This window comes from Nanorana parkeri, unplaced genomic scaffold (genome assembly GCF_000935625.1).
Source record: "Nanorana parkeri isolate BGI_ZX_2015 unplaced genomic scaffold, ASM93562v1 scaffold2119, whole genome shotgun sequence".
NCBI lineage: Eukaryota > Metazoa > Chordata > Amphibia > Anura > Dicroglossidae > Nanorana > Nanorana parkeri.
In genome coordinates this window covers 209108-224125 of record NW_017308387.1, presented here as the reverse complement: position 1 = coordinate 224125, position 15018 = coordinate 209108, and the positions used below count along the sequence as shown (strand labels likewise).

The following is a 15018-nucleotide window of genomic DNA, read 5'->3' as shown; positions in this document are numbered from 1 at the left end:
GTTGTCGAACAAGCAGGCCACTAACTCGCCGAGAATCGTATGATTGCCGGCGGGTTTTCCAGCCTGCTTGTTCGACGGAAGACGGGCGACCGTACAGTAGAAACGGTCGCACGCCTTCCATACACTTTGCGATTAGCGTACAATCGCGGGATTTCCCACGATTATCGTACGATAATCGTGCAGTGTATGGACACCTAAACTCTCACAGCGACAGAAACTGAAAAATTGCCTGGCAGTAAAGGGGTATTAAAAGCAGATGCTCAAGTGGATAAAGGGTAACGATGCTTTAAAAATAAAAACATGAAAAAATATAGCATATACAACTGTCACACAAGCCATTTTGTATTTTATTGTTAAAAATGACCTTTTCATTGAAAACTGTAACTGCTGTAATGTTCTATGTTACGGCCTGCAGACCTTCCACACACAGTTGGTATACAGAACTCCACCAGAATGTCACTTTCTGCTTCTGTGATTGGCTGACTAGATGTTTGCACTAAGATACCAGTTTCGGCATCCCTTGCAATATGAATTCCATTTTTGGTGAGATACTCCCTAAGGGTTAATTATTACTAAAGGGATGCCGACACTGAACCTTTCCATATTATAGCATAGGAAGCCCACCAGCTGGTTATCATGAAACCAGACCCTCCCACTCAGGAATCAGTTTGGAGAAGACATGCTGCAACAAACACCTATTTCTTCAAAACAGAAACAGGTAGGAGTCTGTTCACCCAGAGATCAATTATTTTTTTTCCCTCAACAAATGAGTTACTCATTAAGAGAGATTAACATATGTGAATCTTTTTGGTCAATCTTTACCAAAACCCTATAAATGAGAATATGTGTGACAGATTATCTGTCGTAGATGCACTGGCACACTGTACCTCTGCATTCTTTTTTTCATGTGCTTTTTGCTCTCTCTTTTCTCTGTGTCTTCTTTCTCGGTCTTCCCTCTGTAACTGTCTCTCATTAGAATGCTTCTCTTTCCGCCTGTCCATATTTTGCACAGAGTCTTCAGCAGACCCCACCTCTGTGTTGCCTGTCATCTCCTTTTCACGCCAGCTATGATGCCTTTTATCACTATCAGGCTCCCCACTGTGTTTCCGATCGCTTCTCCTCCTCTCCTTCTCAGGATCTCTACTGGTTAAATCTTCTTTGTGCTTCCGCTGTCTGGTATCTTGATCTTTGTGTTCTTCATTCTTGAAACAGACAATTCGTATTATAAATATGTGTAGATTTAACATGAAACTGTGCTTTGCCCATACTCGTTTAACTTTAAAACCCCCTCCCCAGCAGCATAAATATACATCTTTCCCTTAGTTCCGGTCTGAACCCAGATGGGTGACAACCAAGGCTACCTCCAATGATACATTGGAGTAAGGGAAGTTTCATACATTTTATTGTCACCTTTATTCTCGGCTTTGCTGGATGATAACAGATTTCAGTGTTTTTTATTTATACTTACAGTGCATTTATTGAATCCTCTGGGGTTCTTCTATATATTCCAGTAATGGAGTTCATCAATGGATTTGTTTCTATCTGTAGTCAAGGAATGTTTTCCCTAGAGCATAACCAGTCTTTTTACATGCATGTATCTGGAGATTTACAATAATCAACCCTGGATTGGTGTGTACAGGCTCTTCCTCTTATTATCACACAGTGGAGCCAAGGAAGGGTTTTTGCCCCGCACCACTGGGAAGCACTAATTGACAGCAGGAACCAGACACGCCTTTAGCAGTTGCAATGTGGCTTACTAAAAGAATGCGATATATGCCTTGTCATCTTATACACTTTAACAAGGATCAAAAGGGTTAGAAATAATACAAAAATAAAATTATAAAATCAAATGTTTACCTCTTGCTTCTTCTTTTCTTTTTCTTGTTTTTCTAGATGCCGCCTTTCCCGATCATCACTTCTGTGTTTGCTTTTTTCTAGGAATAATATACAAGGTGATTTAACATGCTTTGTACTTAGATTTATTTTTATTATTTTTGGCTTCTTCTTCGTATCTCAGAGTGTGATAGGATCAAAGTAGATGGGTGAACGTGGAGCACAAATTCCCATATACATAGAGCTATACAAAGTAATTTGCCTCATTCTTCTCGGCACAAGCTCCTCTAGAAAACTATGTACCATGAGGGTCGACCTAAAAAAATGTGTTGAATTTGCATCTAAATCAGGTGGATTTTTGCACGAAACTGTTAACAGAGTAAAAGGAGATTGTAAAATTTCAATGTAATGTGTATGGCCAACTTTAGCGTCTACAGGCACGTTAACTTACCCAGACTCTCTCTTGCCATCCTCTCTTCCCTGCTCAGCTCAGATGTCACATGTTCTTTAGAAGAATTTTCCCCTCTGTATGCTTTCTCTTTGGTTTTTTCTCTCTCCCCGGTTCTGTGCCTTTCAGATATGTGGTGTTTTTCTGTGTCTCTCTTTTCTTTTTCTCTGCGACGCTCTCGAACTCTGTCCTTCTCTCTGTCGGCATTTCTGTCACTCTCAGTATATTTGTCTCTCTCCCCCCTCTCTATGTCACCAGAGCCGTGTCTCTCTCCCCTCTCTTTCTCAGGATTGCCTTGTCTTTCTCTTCTTTCTGATTGCCTATCACTCTCATCGTGTCTGTCTCTTTTTTCTTTCCGATCAGACTTGTGTTTGCGGTCTGCATGCTCATCTCGATCTTCCTCTTTGTGATGTCGCCTTTCTTTATGTCTTTTTTCATTAGAAGGTTCAGACTGCATAGCCTAAATAAGACAGCATGTCAGAGTTAACAAGCACAGTAACAATAATACAAATATACAAGCAAGGCATAGGAATAATGGAAGCTCATTGTCAATAATGAGGTGAGCAAATAGAAAACTATTACTATTGACTATTATTTGTATTCTTTATAGCCTTGGCCTTTACCGGTAGAGTCTCCTAGAAACATAAAAATCCAGCACGTCATGTATCTTATTTGCAACAATCCGAACCTAAGCAGTATGTAATAGTTCTAAATAAAACAATGGCTGTTTGACAGCACAAATATATTACCCTTCCAGCTCTAAATGCCCCAAAGTTACAAACTGTCTATACAGCAAGCCACTGCGGACAGCCAATGTAATTAGATTAGTGCCATCTTGTCCTATGCTGTTGCTTAGAGATTACGACACACCAGCTTGGACCTTATATTTACCTTCAGTACAGGGGCGTCTACAACTGGGGGAAAAAGAAACACCAAAGAGATAATCAGTTCTTACGCAACCTTGCTGTTGACTGGTGGCAGGCCTCCCAGCCCCACCAACCAACTTCTGTAATGACTGCCTAGGAGCTCCAAAGCTACCAGTTATTGGAGCTTCTTCAGAGTAAGGTCCATGTCTCAACGGCTGTCCTGTCAATGGCGAAGGTTCTCCTCTCCAGACAGGGCAGAGAAACTTTGTCAGTATTCCTATATGTACCCCGCTTAAGTACAGAAAAAAAACATTTATGCTATAAGCTCCAGTGAGTGGCACGTGCATGTCTTCAGAGAGGAAAATGTTGGGCGGTGCTCAACTTGCACCCAGATATCCGCACCAGACAAGAGTGGACCCACCTGGAGCGCTAACTCACTGGCTGTAACAGCAAGGTGTCACTACTTTGCTGAAGAAAGCGCTGAAAAATCTCCCTCGTCAGCAAGGGAATGATACCGTGGAAAAAGGAGAGTGTTTTTCTGCCAGGCCCTAATGGAGTCTAGCCTCAGAAATGCACTTAATCCCTTTCACCAGCCTTCTGGCTGGAGGACATATTCAGGAAAAAGCTGAATATGTCCTCCAGGGGCGGTGGCCTCAGTGATGACTAGAAGCACTACTTAAACAGGTTCCAAGCAAGCGGACTACCACCAATCACTAACATGTGGGCATGCGAGTAGGTTTTCCACTTTCTGCCAGAATATGGAAAACTTAACCCCTAACAATGAAGGTAAAACAAACCTCAATGCCTGAACCAAGTTTTGCACTTCATGATCTTGTGGTCCATTCATTCATCCTCTAGTCCTTGCTACTGAATTACAGAATGGAACAGGAGGGAGAATCTGCAGGAGCCGGAGCACTGCGGTCCATTGATTGCAGTTGCAGTGCTTTACTAGTTTACCAAAAAACAACGAATGCACATTTTTTTCTTTTATGAAGAAGTGTGCATTTATTATTATTTTTAAAAAGGTGAACTTTACATTTTAAATAAAAAATACAACTAAGCACCATTTTATACACAATGGCCTTAATATCATTTCAGGTTTTTTTGGCGCTTTTATATTTTTACGGTGCATGAGTGGTACCAACTTCCATTAACATATGCAATCATTTTGGTCAACCCTACATCCAGGTAGCTAAGAAATTAAGCTCAAATGATGCACCACAAGATTCCCTTATTCGGCCCTATATATGATGCGCTGTCCATTAACACAATGCAGTGAGCTATGTGATCACAGACAAAACTATTTGATCAGTGTCAGGTACTGGGCTGCATAAGGGCTCCTGTCTCATTGTCAGGTCAGCAACTCAACAATACAGTGTGTTCCAAACTAGGTCAGAAACAATTTTTAATTAAGTTATTGAACAACTAGACCTCCTCCTCCGACAGTTTTCATTATTATAAAAGCCCATTGATTTAGCACAAACATAGGAAGTCCCAGAGCAAGTAGCTGTCTAAACTAGACGTGTCATAGTGCTCCAAGCTGACAGACAACAGACTAATAAATTGGAAGTCTAGCTATTTCTGGCCTGAAATCACTGCATTGTCACAGATTTATGACATTTTATAAGTAATATTCGGTCCTTTGCCATCTCCTAGGTTACAGCTTTCCACACAGTCAGGCTCTGCTGATAATGTCATGCTTCACCAGCGGCCATTGGTTTTCACGCTGAATACAGCAAATTTCCAGAACAGTGAGGAGTAAATGTAAATCAATGGCAGTCTAAAGTGGATAGCCATGATAAGACAAATCTAATGCCACATAGAGAAGACAAGTCTACATAACCTTCAAGTGCTTTTTCAGCTCCTCGGACTTCCAGGTGTCCTCCTTTGTTTTATGCTAAAGGAAAAAAAAATACAACAAGGGTAAATAACAACCAGATATATTCAAATATATACAGGCAGTCCGCAGGTTACGAACAAGATAGGGACTGTAGGTTGAATTTGTATGCAAGTTGGAACAGGTACATTTTTTAAGTGTAACTCCAGCCCAAAAATGTATTTTAGTTTCGCACAGCACAGCAAAGGGTTTACCCCCTGTAGCGTTTGTGTTCCTGTATGTGCCACTGTTCAGAAGATTTCACCTCACTTTCTGTCCCTATGACAATTGGATTTTGAAAATTGGAAACAAGGATTGGTGATAAAGCTTTAGTGGAGACACCGTTTTCCCATGATAACTCTTACAGGAGTGAATTTCCCTTCCTAGGGGTAGATTTCCTCTCACTTCCTGTTGTCTCAAGGACAGGAAGTGAGATTAAATCTTCCTAAAGAGGAAACAGACAGCAGTTAAAACTAGGGATGCACAGATACCGATACTAGTATCGGTACCGATCCCAGTGTCGGTACCGATCCCGAGTATTTGGGCGAGTACTCGTCCTCGCCCAAATGCTCCGTTGCCTAGCCCGTTACTTCCGGTATCAGGAAGCCGGGCAGCGCGTCATTACACTTGTGACGAGAGAGCATGGAGCCGCCTTTCCAGCCAATCAGGAAGCCAGGCACCGTGTAATAACGTGGCGCCCGCCTTTCTGATTGGTCGGGAAGCCAGCTTCATGCTCCCTCGTCACCTCATGACTTTCAGGCCAATCAGGAAGCCAGGCACGGTGAAATAACGTGGCGCCCGGCTTTCTGATTGGTCGGGAAGCCAGCTTCATGCTCCCTCGTCACCTCATGACGAGGGAGCATGGAGCCAGCTTCCTGAATGGGACTTCCGGTACTCAGTATTCGGTATCGGCGAGTACCGAGAAAATTTATCAGTACTCGACACCGAATTACCGGTATCGGTGCACCCCTAGTAAAAACCCACAGTGACCCGGAAGAAGAGAAGGGCACCTCCTGTCTGCACGTCGTACAAGAGCCAACTTCCTATAATGTACGTACAGTGCTATAAATCCAAAAAGACGGGCACTCCTCGTCAGCACAAGCGCAGTAGCAGTACAACTAATTGAACGCTGCGCGGTATACTTTGGCTGCAGCCTAAGACCCCCCTGCTGTACAGTAATAGTCTCCGTTTGTAAGTAGGGTTGGTATGCAAGTCGGATGTTTGTAACTCGGGGACTGCCTGTACTCTATAGTATTTTTCCCTTTAAATGATATACCAACATCCCGGAGAAATATAACAAGTCACAGAAAAGACAAATTATATGGGACATTATGGGTACAAATAATGTCTTATTAAAGCTGATCCCCTCTAGCGCAGCGGTTATCCGAGTTCCGATTCTTCAGCCGATTGGCCAAGCCCCAATGACATAAACCCCACACGTGTGCATGGGAGTTACTTCATCTCGGCATACCGGGTCTGTGCACGGAGCTGCGTATGCACGGCTCAGCGTACAGAGAAGCTAGAAGGAAAAAGAAACTTACAGTCTCTTCTGCCATACGGAGTCTAAACTTTACATCCACTCCAAACAATAATGTTACAATTTAAATTTTGTTATACTTTTATACCATGGCATATATAAATGTGTTTCTATATATTGGAGTGTTGTATTGATGTAGCAGCTGATAAGTCATAGCTGGTAAATGCCGCTAAGTTATAACATTTTCATTATGGGATGTGATGCTCTGAAATTTGAATTTGATCCACATACTCTAACCAATTATGAATACTTCCCTCCCATAAACTACAAATCCTGCAGAACCCTTGTCGGTTTTTGGATATTACTCAGCAAAGGGTTTCATTTCATATAAGCAGCTGTTCTCATAACAGTGACGCAGCTACACGGACAGGATACAGACAACAGTCTGCCATCTAGGAGATTATGCTTACAGTAAGTGATTCTCAGCTTTAGCGAATGAACAGACATGAGCAGCTTATCCTCCTGGCACCGGCAGAAGGAAACCCATTGGGGCCATTGCCCATACACAGTATCTGCATTCAAACACAAATGCATTTTTCCTGTTGTAAAATATTATAATGTCAATGTCACCAACTTTATTGGGTTAAAATTGTAGGCAATGATGCATTTTATCTCACAAAATGTGCAAACAGTGTATCAATGTATTGTTTTCTTTCTAATGCATAGAGGTATTATTAAAAGTAGGGATTCACCAAAATGACATTTTTAGACCAAACCCATCATAAAAAAATTTGTCAGGGCGAAACTGAAAATTACTTTTTTTTTCCAACTTTTTAAAACGTTCTTAGATTATTTTTTTGTTATGGGCTTTGGGGAAATATCAAGAGTCTGTTTAGACTTCCCTTTTAAAATAGAAAAATAGATTGAGGACACAGAGTCCTAAATCGCTTATTCTGCAGCCCGAGTTATGAATCAACAGGAATCCTCTATGCTGAGTGCTCCTGTCCATTCATAAACTGAGGAGATAGTAACTGATACTATGTCCACAATCATGAATGAACAGGAAGTGATTTAGAGCACTTCCTGTTTGTTCATAACTGGAAACACAGCAAGCATACTATGTCCTTAGTTAGTTATTTACAATCACTCAGCGATGAGTACTGAAAGCTGAGTGTTTGTGGTCTGCTCTTCATCCTGACTGCTCCGCCTGCCACAGGAGGAGACCGAGCTCTCCGCCCACACTGCCCCGCTCAGCCTCCTGACAGATTCTCTACTACCTGCTGGGCGCCGGCAGCTGGATCGGCTATGTGTCCCCTCCGATCCCTGCTTCCTCTGCCGACACAGGCAGAGGGAGGACAGGCAGGGGCACCGAGTGGTGGAGAGAAGCTAGGGATGCACCACATTTTTGCCCGTTTGGCAAGTATGCGCAGCATACTTGCACATTAGGATGCACTTACCTTACAAGTGTGCCCTTCTCCAGCGCTGTGAGATCAATGTTCGGTCCCCCATCGCCACTTCCAGGTTTTTGGAAGTCCTCTTTGGTCATTGTGTGGCCACTGATGATGAACATGTGCACAGGGTTTACATCCTACACAGCACTAATGTCACTTTGGTAGTTCCTGGTTTAGCAATACTGCTTTCTGGCTCAGCATAATGGTGCCTAGAGGATTCTTAATGGGCATACCAGAGCAATGCTTATCAGATAGATGAGGATTTATGACTTTTTATTTTCCTGACAGGCATACAAATCTCAGGTTAGAAACTCTGAATGTATTGAAGACAGCGACTCAGCAAAGCAGCCAGAAAACTGGCATTTTGCAGAAGGAGGCCAGTAATGACGCATTCCCCCTCCCCCCCCCATTTTTCTTTCATGATAGGTTTACTTTAACTAGTATGTGGTTCCAAAATCAGAGAATGGCAGCTTCCCTGTACAGGCTTCTCATACACCTGTTTTAGAAGTCTATCATCTATTAGTCAACCATCACACTGTATCTACACTTGAAAAAGTGTCCCACTTTGAAAGAAATATGTGACAGACATCAATGAGCCACATGATGTAACATCCCTTTTCTTTAGTTTATGTAAGGGAGTTGCACAAAGAAGCAGAATTATATTAGAATAAACCTAATATGGGTAATCAGATCTACCTGCTGTGCACCATATGAAAGCATTTGTTGCTGGCATGTTATTAGAAGGAAGCATTATCCTAATCTTTTGAATATGGCACAAAGTGAGACTCTGACAGCATTCCAATTATAAGACGCTCGTAGAAATTAAAAATGATGATCAGAGAAATTAGTGAATTCTAACAAGTTCAGGTCATGAGACATTACTAGGTAACACACAGAATATAAATGTGTATGAAACACAAGGAATGTCACCTAACTCAGCAAGTAATAGTCATCTTCTAGGATCAGGGTTTACCATAAGGCTCAGTAGGTGCGGGCCTATAGGAGGCAGACATACAGTACAGAGGTGGCTTCTTTCTGCATAATTCCTGCTGACACCATCCCCCCCCCACCCCCCCGACGCATTCCTGTGGAGTGATGCTTTTATTCCCTATCCTCTCTTACTGATTCAGTAAGGAATGCATCATAGTCTCCTTAGGTCACATTCACACTAGCAATGACATACATGTGTTTATAGGAGATTGCTAAACATATAAATATATCTGTAATGATTTTTTATTACCTTGCTTCTGTGAAGGAATGCATCATTCACCCTCCCGTTCCAGTCTCAGCGCCCATTCACAAAACCTCTAGTATTACTTTTCCAGAATGCAACACAATCTGTTAATGGGCCAGGGGTGGATGAATGAAAGGACAACCCTTTGCTATTCACAGTACGCCTTGCTTTATTTTCCCAGAATACAACAAAACCTGTGAACGAGCCAGGGGTGGATGAATGACAGAACAACCATCGGCTATTCACAATACGCCTTGCATTATTTTGCCAGAATCTGTGAATTGGGCGGATATGAGCGCAATGCATTCTGGCAAAATAATACTAGGGATTTTTGGGAACTGGTGAGAAGACAGGAAGGGGAGAGCGAATAGTGCAATCCTTCACAATAGCAGCTGTTGTCTCTCATGCTTCCAGCGCCGGAAAATCAAGGCTGTGGGGAGTTTACATCATCACTGAGAGGGGGATTATTGCACTATGTGGGACTCGCGCCACTGGAATCACATTATTATTATTAGTGCTGAATGCCCCCACAAAACTTTTAAATAGACTTTAGCTTTAAATAAACCAAACACCGGAGGTCAGTGTGACGATAGCCTTAAAGAAGGACTATGGGCAAAACATTAAAAGGAGAACTATGGGGTTAGGGCTTTTCCCCATAGTTCTCCTTAGGGTAACGGGAGGACACAAACTAGCGCCCTCCCGTCACCCTAAGCTCAGTATACCGTGAGCTACAGCTTGCAGTATACTGAGACGCCGCAGCTGAAGCGGATCCCGACAATTATGTCTGGATCCACGTGAGAGCCAGCTGTACCCGCCCCCTCCACCGTCTGTTCCGCCAGTCAGCGCTGGAGGATCGGAGCTGGGAATCCAGCCCCTCCCCTGTCACGGCAGAGAGCCGTGACGGGATCGAGAGGTGAGCGAACGCCGGTATGTGTTTACTCACTTCGCGATCTACTGTGCTGACCTGTGACAGTCTCATTGTCACAGGTCGGCTAGAACTATGAGGTGAGTGAAAAGCACTCACGTCATAGTTCTCCTTTAACCCTTGCACCCAAAGACACCCCAACATTGCAAGGGTTAACTGCATTTTTGTCAAGGGCCTATACAAGAAGTTATACTCACCTGAACCACAGAGCCGGCTTGCTCTTAAGGTGCCCATACACTGCACGATTATCGTACGATAATCGTATGCGATCGGTTTTTCGTACGATAATCGAGCAGTGTGAACGGAGACGTGCGACCGTTTCTACTGTACGGTCGCACGTCTTCTGTCGAACCAGCATGTTCGAAAACCAGCCGGGAATCGTACGATTCTCGGCTGGTTAGAACGGTGCTCGGAAGATAAATGCTGAACGGGCCGGTGTGCGCACGCGCACACTGCCCGTTCAGCATTGCGGTCATCGGAAGCCCGCCCCTCAGGGGGGTGGGCTTGCGATGATCGAGAGTACGATCTGCCTGTCCAAGATAGGCAGATCGTACGTTTTTTTAATCCCTTTACAACCATCGCAAGACTTAAGTCTTGCGATGGTTGTAGAGTGTATGGCCACCTTTAGACTGTTCCTTCCAGCCTCTCTCCCCCTACGCTGCAGCAGTCTAAAGGTGCCACAAATCATTACATATATACACTGTGAGGGGGATTTATCTAAACTGGAGCAGAGACATCTGGAGCAGCTGTGCACTGCAATCAATCAGCTTTCATTTTCAAATCTTAACTGAACAAACAGATGAGAGAAGCTAATTGGTTGCCCTGGGCAACTGCTCCAGATTCTGTCTGCTCTAGTTTTGATAAATCCCCCCTTGTGTATAGACGTGAGGATGCCGAGGAACATTCCAATTCTGCAGCTTAGGAGGAAAGAGGCTTCAGTGTTCGGAGAAGCAGTGAGCCGGCTCAGCGGTTTGGGTGAGATTAACTTTTTTTTGAGCACCTAGACAAAAACGAGCAGTTAACCCTTGCAGTGCAGGGGTAGCCCCACTGCTAGGGTTAGGAAAAGTTTTGTCTGGAGTTCTTCTTTAAGACTTGAGAGTTGCCTACAGACCTACACACACCACAACACAACCTTCTAGAGTAGTCCAGCACTCTCAAGAAGAAACTGGTCTCAGAGTGTGTATGCGCGCTTAACCACAGATGTCAATCCAGGAAAATAGTTTATAGTGTGATAAAAATGGTAATTCATTGTCTCAAAAACTGGGTGTGACTAAACTAGGTAAGAGGCGTGGCTTAAAAAGTACTGTGTCACATTTAGGCCTCGTTCACACAGACAGTGTGGTTTGCACCTTGTCAAACACGCCATTTAAATGAATGAGACAGCTGCGCTGCAACCACATGGGTATACAGTTCTGGCGCAGTACTTCCATAGTAAATTCCATTGGGATAAAAAAAAGACCTTGCATTAAGGAGGCAGCAGTATTGCCTCCTGAACACCAAGCAGCCGCTGCCCCTACACCCTCTATCGGTCGCTTTTCAGAGGTCAGCGGAGACTACAGCCATCTGAACTCAACCTTACAGGGAAAGAAAACAACTCATATCCCTTGTGCATAACATAATGCTGAGTACTGTGCAGAGTCCATATAGAAATGTTATCAAGCAGTAACCAAAACAAAACAAACATTTTCTGTATCTTTTATTAGGTCACTATGTAGCCCAGAAGAAGGGACTCTGCATGGCCCCGAAACGTTGGCTGTATGACGCATGTGACAATTGAATAAAAAGTGCTTATGCTTCTTGCACACATCATCGAGTGCTGGTGACTTCTATTATGGACTGTATCTGACACGGCGCCATCCGTGTTGTCACTTCAAGCGCCAACCTCTTACTCAAGTTCTGTACGCTGCAGGAAGTGCAGGTGATTTCATATTATCATTTTCTGTATCTGACACATGAGAAGTGCCAAGTCATATACAAAGCACCCAGCAACTGCAGGGAAGAGCGCTGGTCAGGTCTCCGGTGAATGAGAGGAACAACGAGGGAGATGTGTGCATCATGCAGGGAGAGGGGGTGATAAACAGGGTGACTCCCAAGATTTTAGGGCTTCTTCACACCAAATCTGCATGAGTTTCTGCACATGCAGTGCAGTGTGTTCTGCCGTGTTCTGGGCTATATATATATATATATATACACACACACATATACATACTGGGTGGCCAGATTTTTTTATGACCACCTGACGTTTGTAGGCTAATTAGCTATAATTTTGCGCTAAAGTTGCTAGAGGGCCAGACCATTATAAATAGGGAAACAGGTTGTTTACCACGACAGTAGGAGTGATTTTTTTCTGAAGATACGGGGGAAACCGCGATTTAACAGCCTTTGAACGCGGGACGATTGTTGGCGTGGAGCCATGGAGCGAGTATCAGCAAAACAGCAAATTCGTTAAATGTTCAAGAGGGGCTCATTGTTAAAGTGTTAAAAGACTGGACTGTCAGCCGAAAATCTGGGTCTGAACGTGCGAATTGTGGCCGTCAGTGACTAGTCAATGTTAGGGCAGAACGGGGGAGGGGCAAGACTGGTACAAGACAACAGAAGGGCAACAGTGCAGTGTCAGATTCCTCGCATCACCTTTCATCATCTCGTGGCCCGACGAAGTACTGATGGCGTGGTCATAATAATCTGGCCACTGTGTGTGTGTGTGTGTGTGTGTGTGTGTGTATATATATAGCCGAAAATGGGCTTTAAGTGCGTTCCAGCATGTGTACATGCGTTTATGTGTGTGCATGCGTTTTGGTGCGTTCCACAGCAGAACAAATAGGGCATGCTGCAGTTTTTCCACATGCTCTGGAACTGAACGCTCTTGTGTGAACTAGAGCCCAAAATACCTTTGGAATACATTGGATGCATTTTTGATGCGTTCTGTAACTGCTCTGCGCTTGGTGTGAACTAGTCCTTACAGTGAGATGACATGGCAGGATTAAAGTAAAACTGAAGCCAGGGAGGGTTAGTAACCTGTTAGCTTGTTTTGCCATCTGTGTCTCAATGGGGAAATTTCCCTTTACTTCCTGTGCAATAGCCACAACAGGAAGTGAGAAAAAAAATCCCTGGTGGTCAGCAGGACTAGTGTCCCCATTGGAAGACTTCCCATCTATTCCAGTTCTGATGATTTTCTTTCACTTTTGATGATAACGGCCATCAGGGCAAATCAAGGGGTGGAATCTCCCTAAAGCTGGCCATACACTCTGCGATTATCGTTCCGTCATCGAACCGTCATTCGATTCTAGCTCGAATACCCCATCATGCGCAATGTCATTTCGATCATTTTTTTGTGAGTAATACTAACTCACCAAATTTCAACGATCGATGAAAGGGATTTTTGTTTGCGCATGTGCAGTGTTCTTGCTGTGAAAACACCACTAATTCATCGATTTTAGTACGATTCGAAAAAAGTTGTCCAGCCTGACTAATAGAGGAAATTAGGCCAGTTGTACAGTAATTGTGATTGTTTGCTTCCCATCAATTGGCCGATTATCGCACGAAAACCCGATCGCGTTCGATTTCCAAACGATAATGGCAAGGTGTATGGGCCCCTTAACGGGGACACTGATAGCAATAATAACCTGGCAGGTGTTCTAATCCCTCTATACTCCTTCCAAAACCTGAGGCATGTCTGTGATACTCACAGAGGATCTTACCCATGTGCAGACATGTCTCAGGTCTCTGCAGGGTCCCCAATACCTGAAACCAGCAGCATGTCTGCACACACATGGGACTGTTATTAGAGAGAACTCGTTGTCACCTGGGTAGAGTGACCCCCCCTCTAAAGTCCTGCACAATATGATAAAGAAAATAAAGACTTTTTAGTGCAGCTCGGCAGTGAGGCAGGCTGTCATAGAACTACAAATCCCAGGCAGGCCTATCTAAATACAGGCTAAATGCCATAGACAACCGCTAGCCTCTGAGTCCCTGTACCATACCCTCTCTTGCTGCATGGCTCCGCACGTATCCTCAGTCTCCGCGTTCCGTTACCATGGCAGACACCGGGGACAGCTAACACTATGCGTAGCCGCCATGACACAGGGCCACATAGTCACTGCGCATGCGCGCAGATCGCATCACCTAGACGACGGCGGCGTTAGCCTGCTTAGCAACCGGGAGGAGCGGGCGGAGCGAACAGTGAAGCGCAGTGTTGGTAATCTGAAAAGAATTAACCCGTTGCAGTACGCGGCAATATCAGCTCGCTTGTCTGTCTGAATACTATTTGTATTCAGATGTATCTGGAAGCCTTACATGAAATCACTGTGTATCGCACACAACTGAGTTATTTTTTCCAATAAAATACACCATCATTTTTTGGGTGTTTTGGTTTCATATCAGCACATTTGATCTCCTGTAGCCTGTTTACAGTCACTTCCTGTCTACATGTGGTTTCTCAGGGCATGTTTGCTGCAGTGACAATGGTGGAACAATGCTCTTCAATGTCAATTGCCACCATCAGAAGCCCATGTGACAGGGTGACAACGCGGAAGCAGAATTGGAAAACAGGCATATAGTGTTGTCACCCTGTAGCAGAAAGTGCCTGAACAAGGACCTTTATGGCAGGATAATCAGGAATTATTTTAATGATTAAAAATGACTTTTGAAATCATTTAAACACTAGAAGCTTCATTGAGATTGTTGCTCCCTGTTCACACCCATGCCTTTTGCAGCAGTTCGGCTGTCGCATGACAATGCACAAAAAAAGGAATTGTTTCCTATGCGGCCCGTTTAAAGTAGAGAACATTCATTCATATCAGTAGAGAACATTCATTCATATCAGTAGAGTACATTCATTCATATCAGTAGAGAACATTAATTTATATCCGTAGAATACATTCATTCATATCAGTAGAGAGCATTCATTCA

The 15018-nt window shown here is 43.8% G+C and overlaps 1 protein-coding gene across 1 annotated transcript in view; it reads right to left on the bottom strand.

Moving 5' to 3' along the window:
• The window catches only part of WDR60 (WD repeat domain 60), a 45755-nt gene extending 31565 nt beyond the window's left edge, over window positions 1-14190 (bottom strand). The window contains exons 1-5 of the mRNA XM_018572745.1: window positions 14091-14190; window positions 4991-5044; window positions 2285-2732; window positions 1858-1934; window positions 888-1202 (exon numbers count right to left, since the gene is read on the bottom strand). Coding sequence (XP_018428247.1) covers window positions 888-1202; window positions 1858-1934; window positions 2285-2732; window positions 4991-5044; window positions 14091-14105 — 909 coding nt within the window. The 5' untranslated portion in view covers window positions 14106-14190. The remainder of the gene's footprint in view (window positions 1-887; window positions 1203-1857; window positions 1935-2284; window positions 2733-4990; window positions 5045-14090) is intronic.
• Between the last annotated feature and the right edge of the window lie 828 nt (window positions 14191-15018).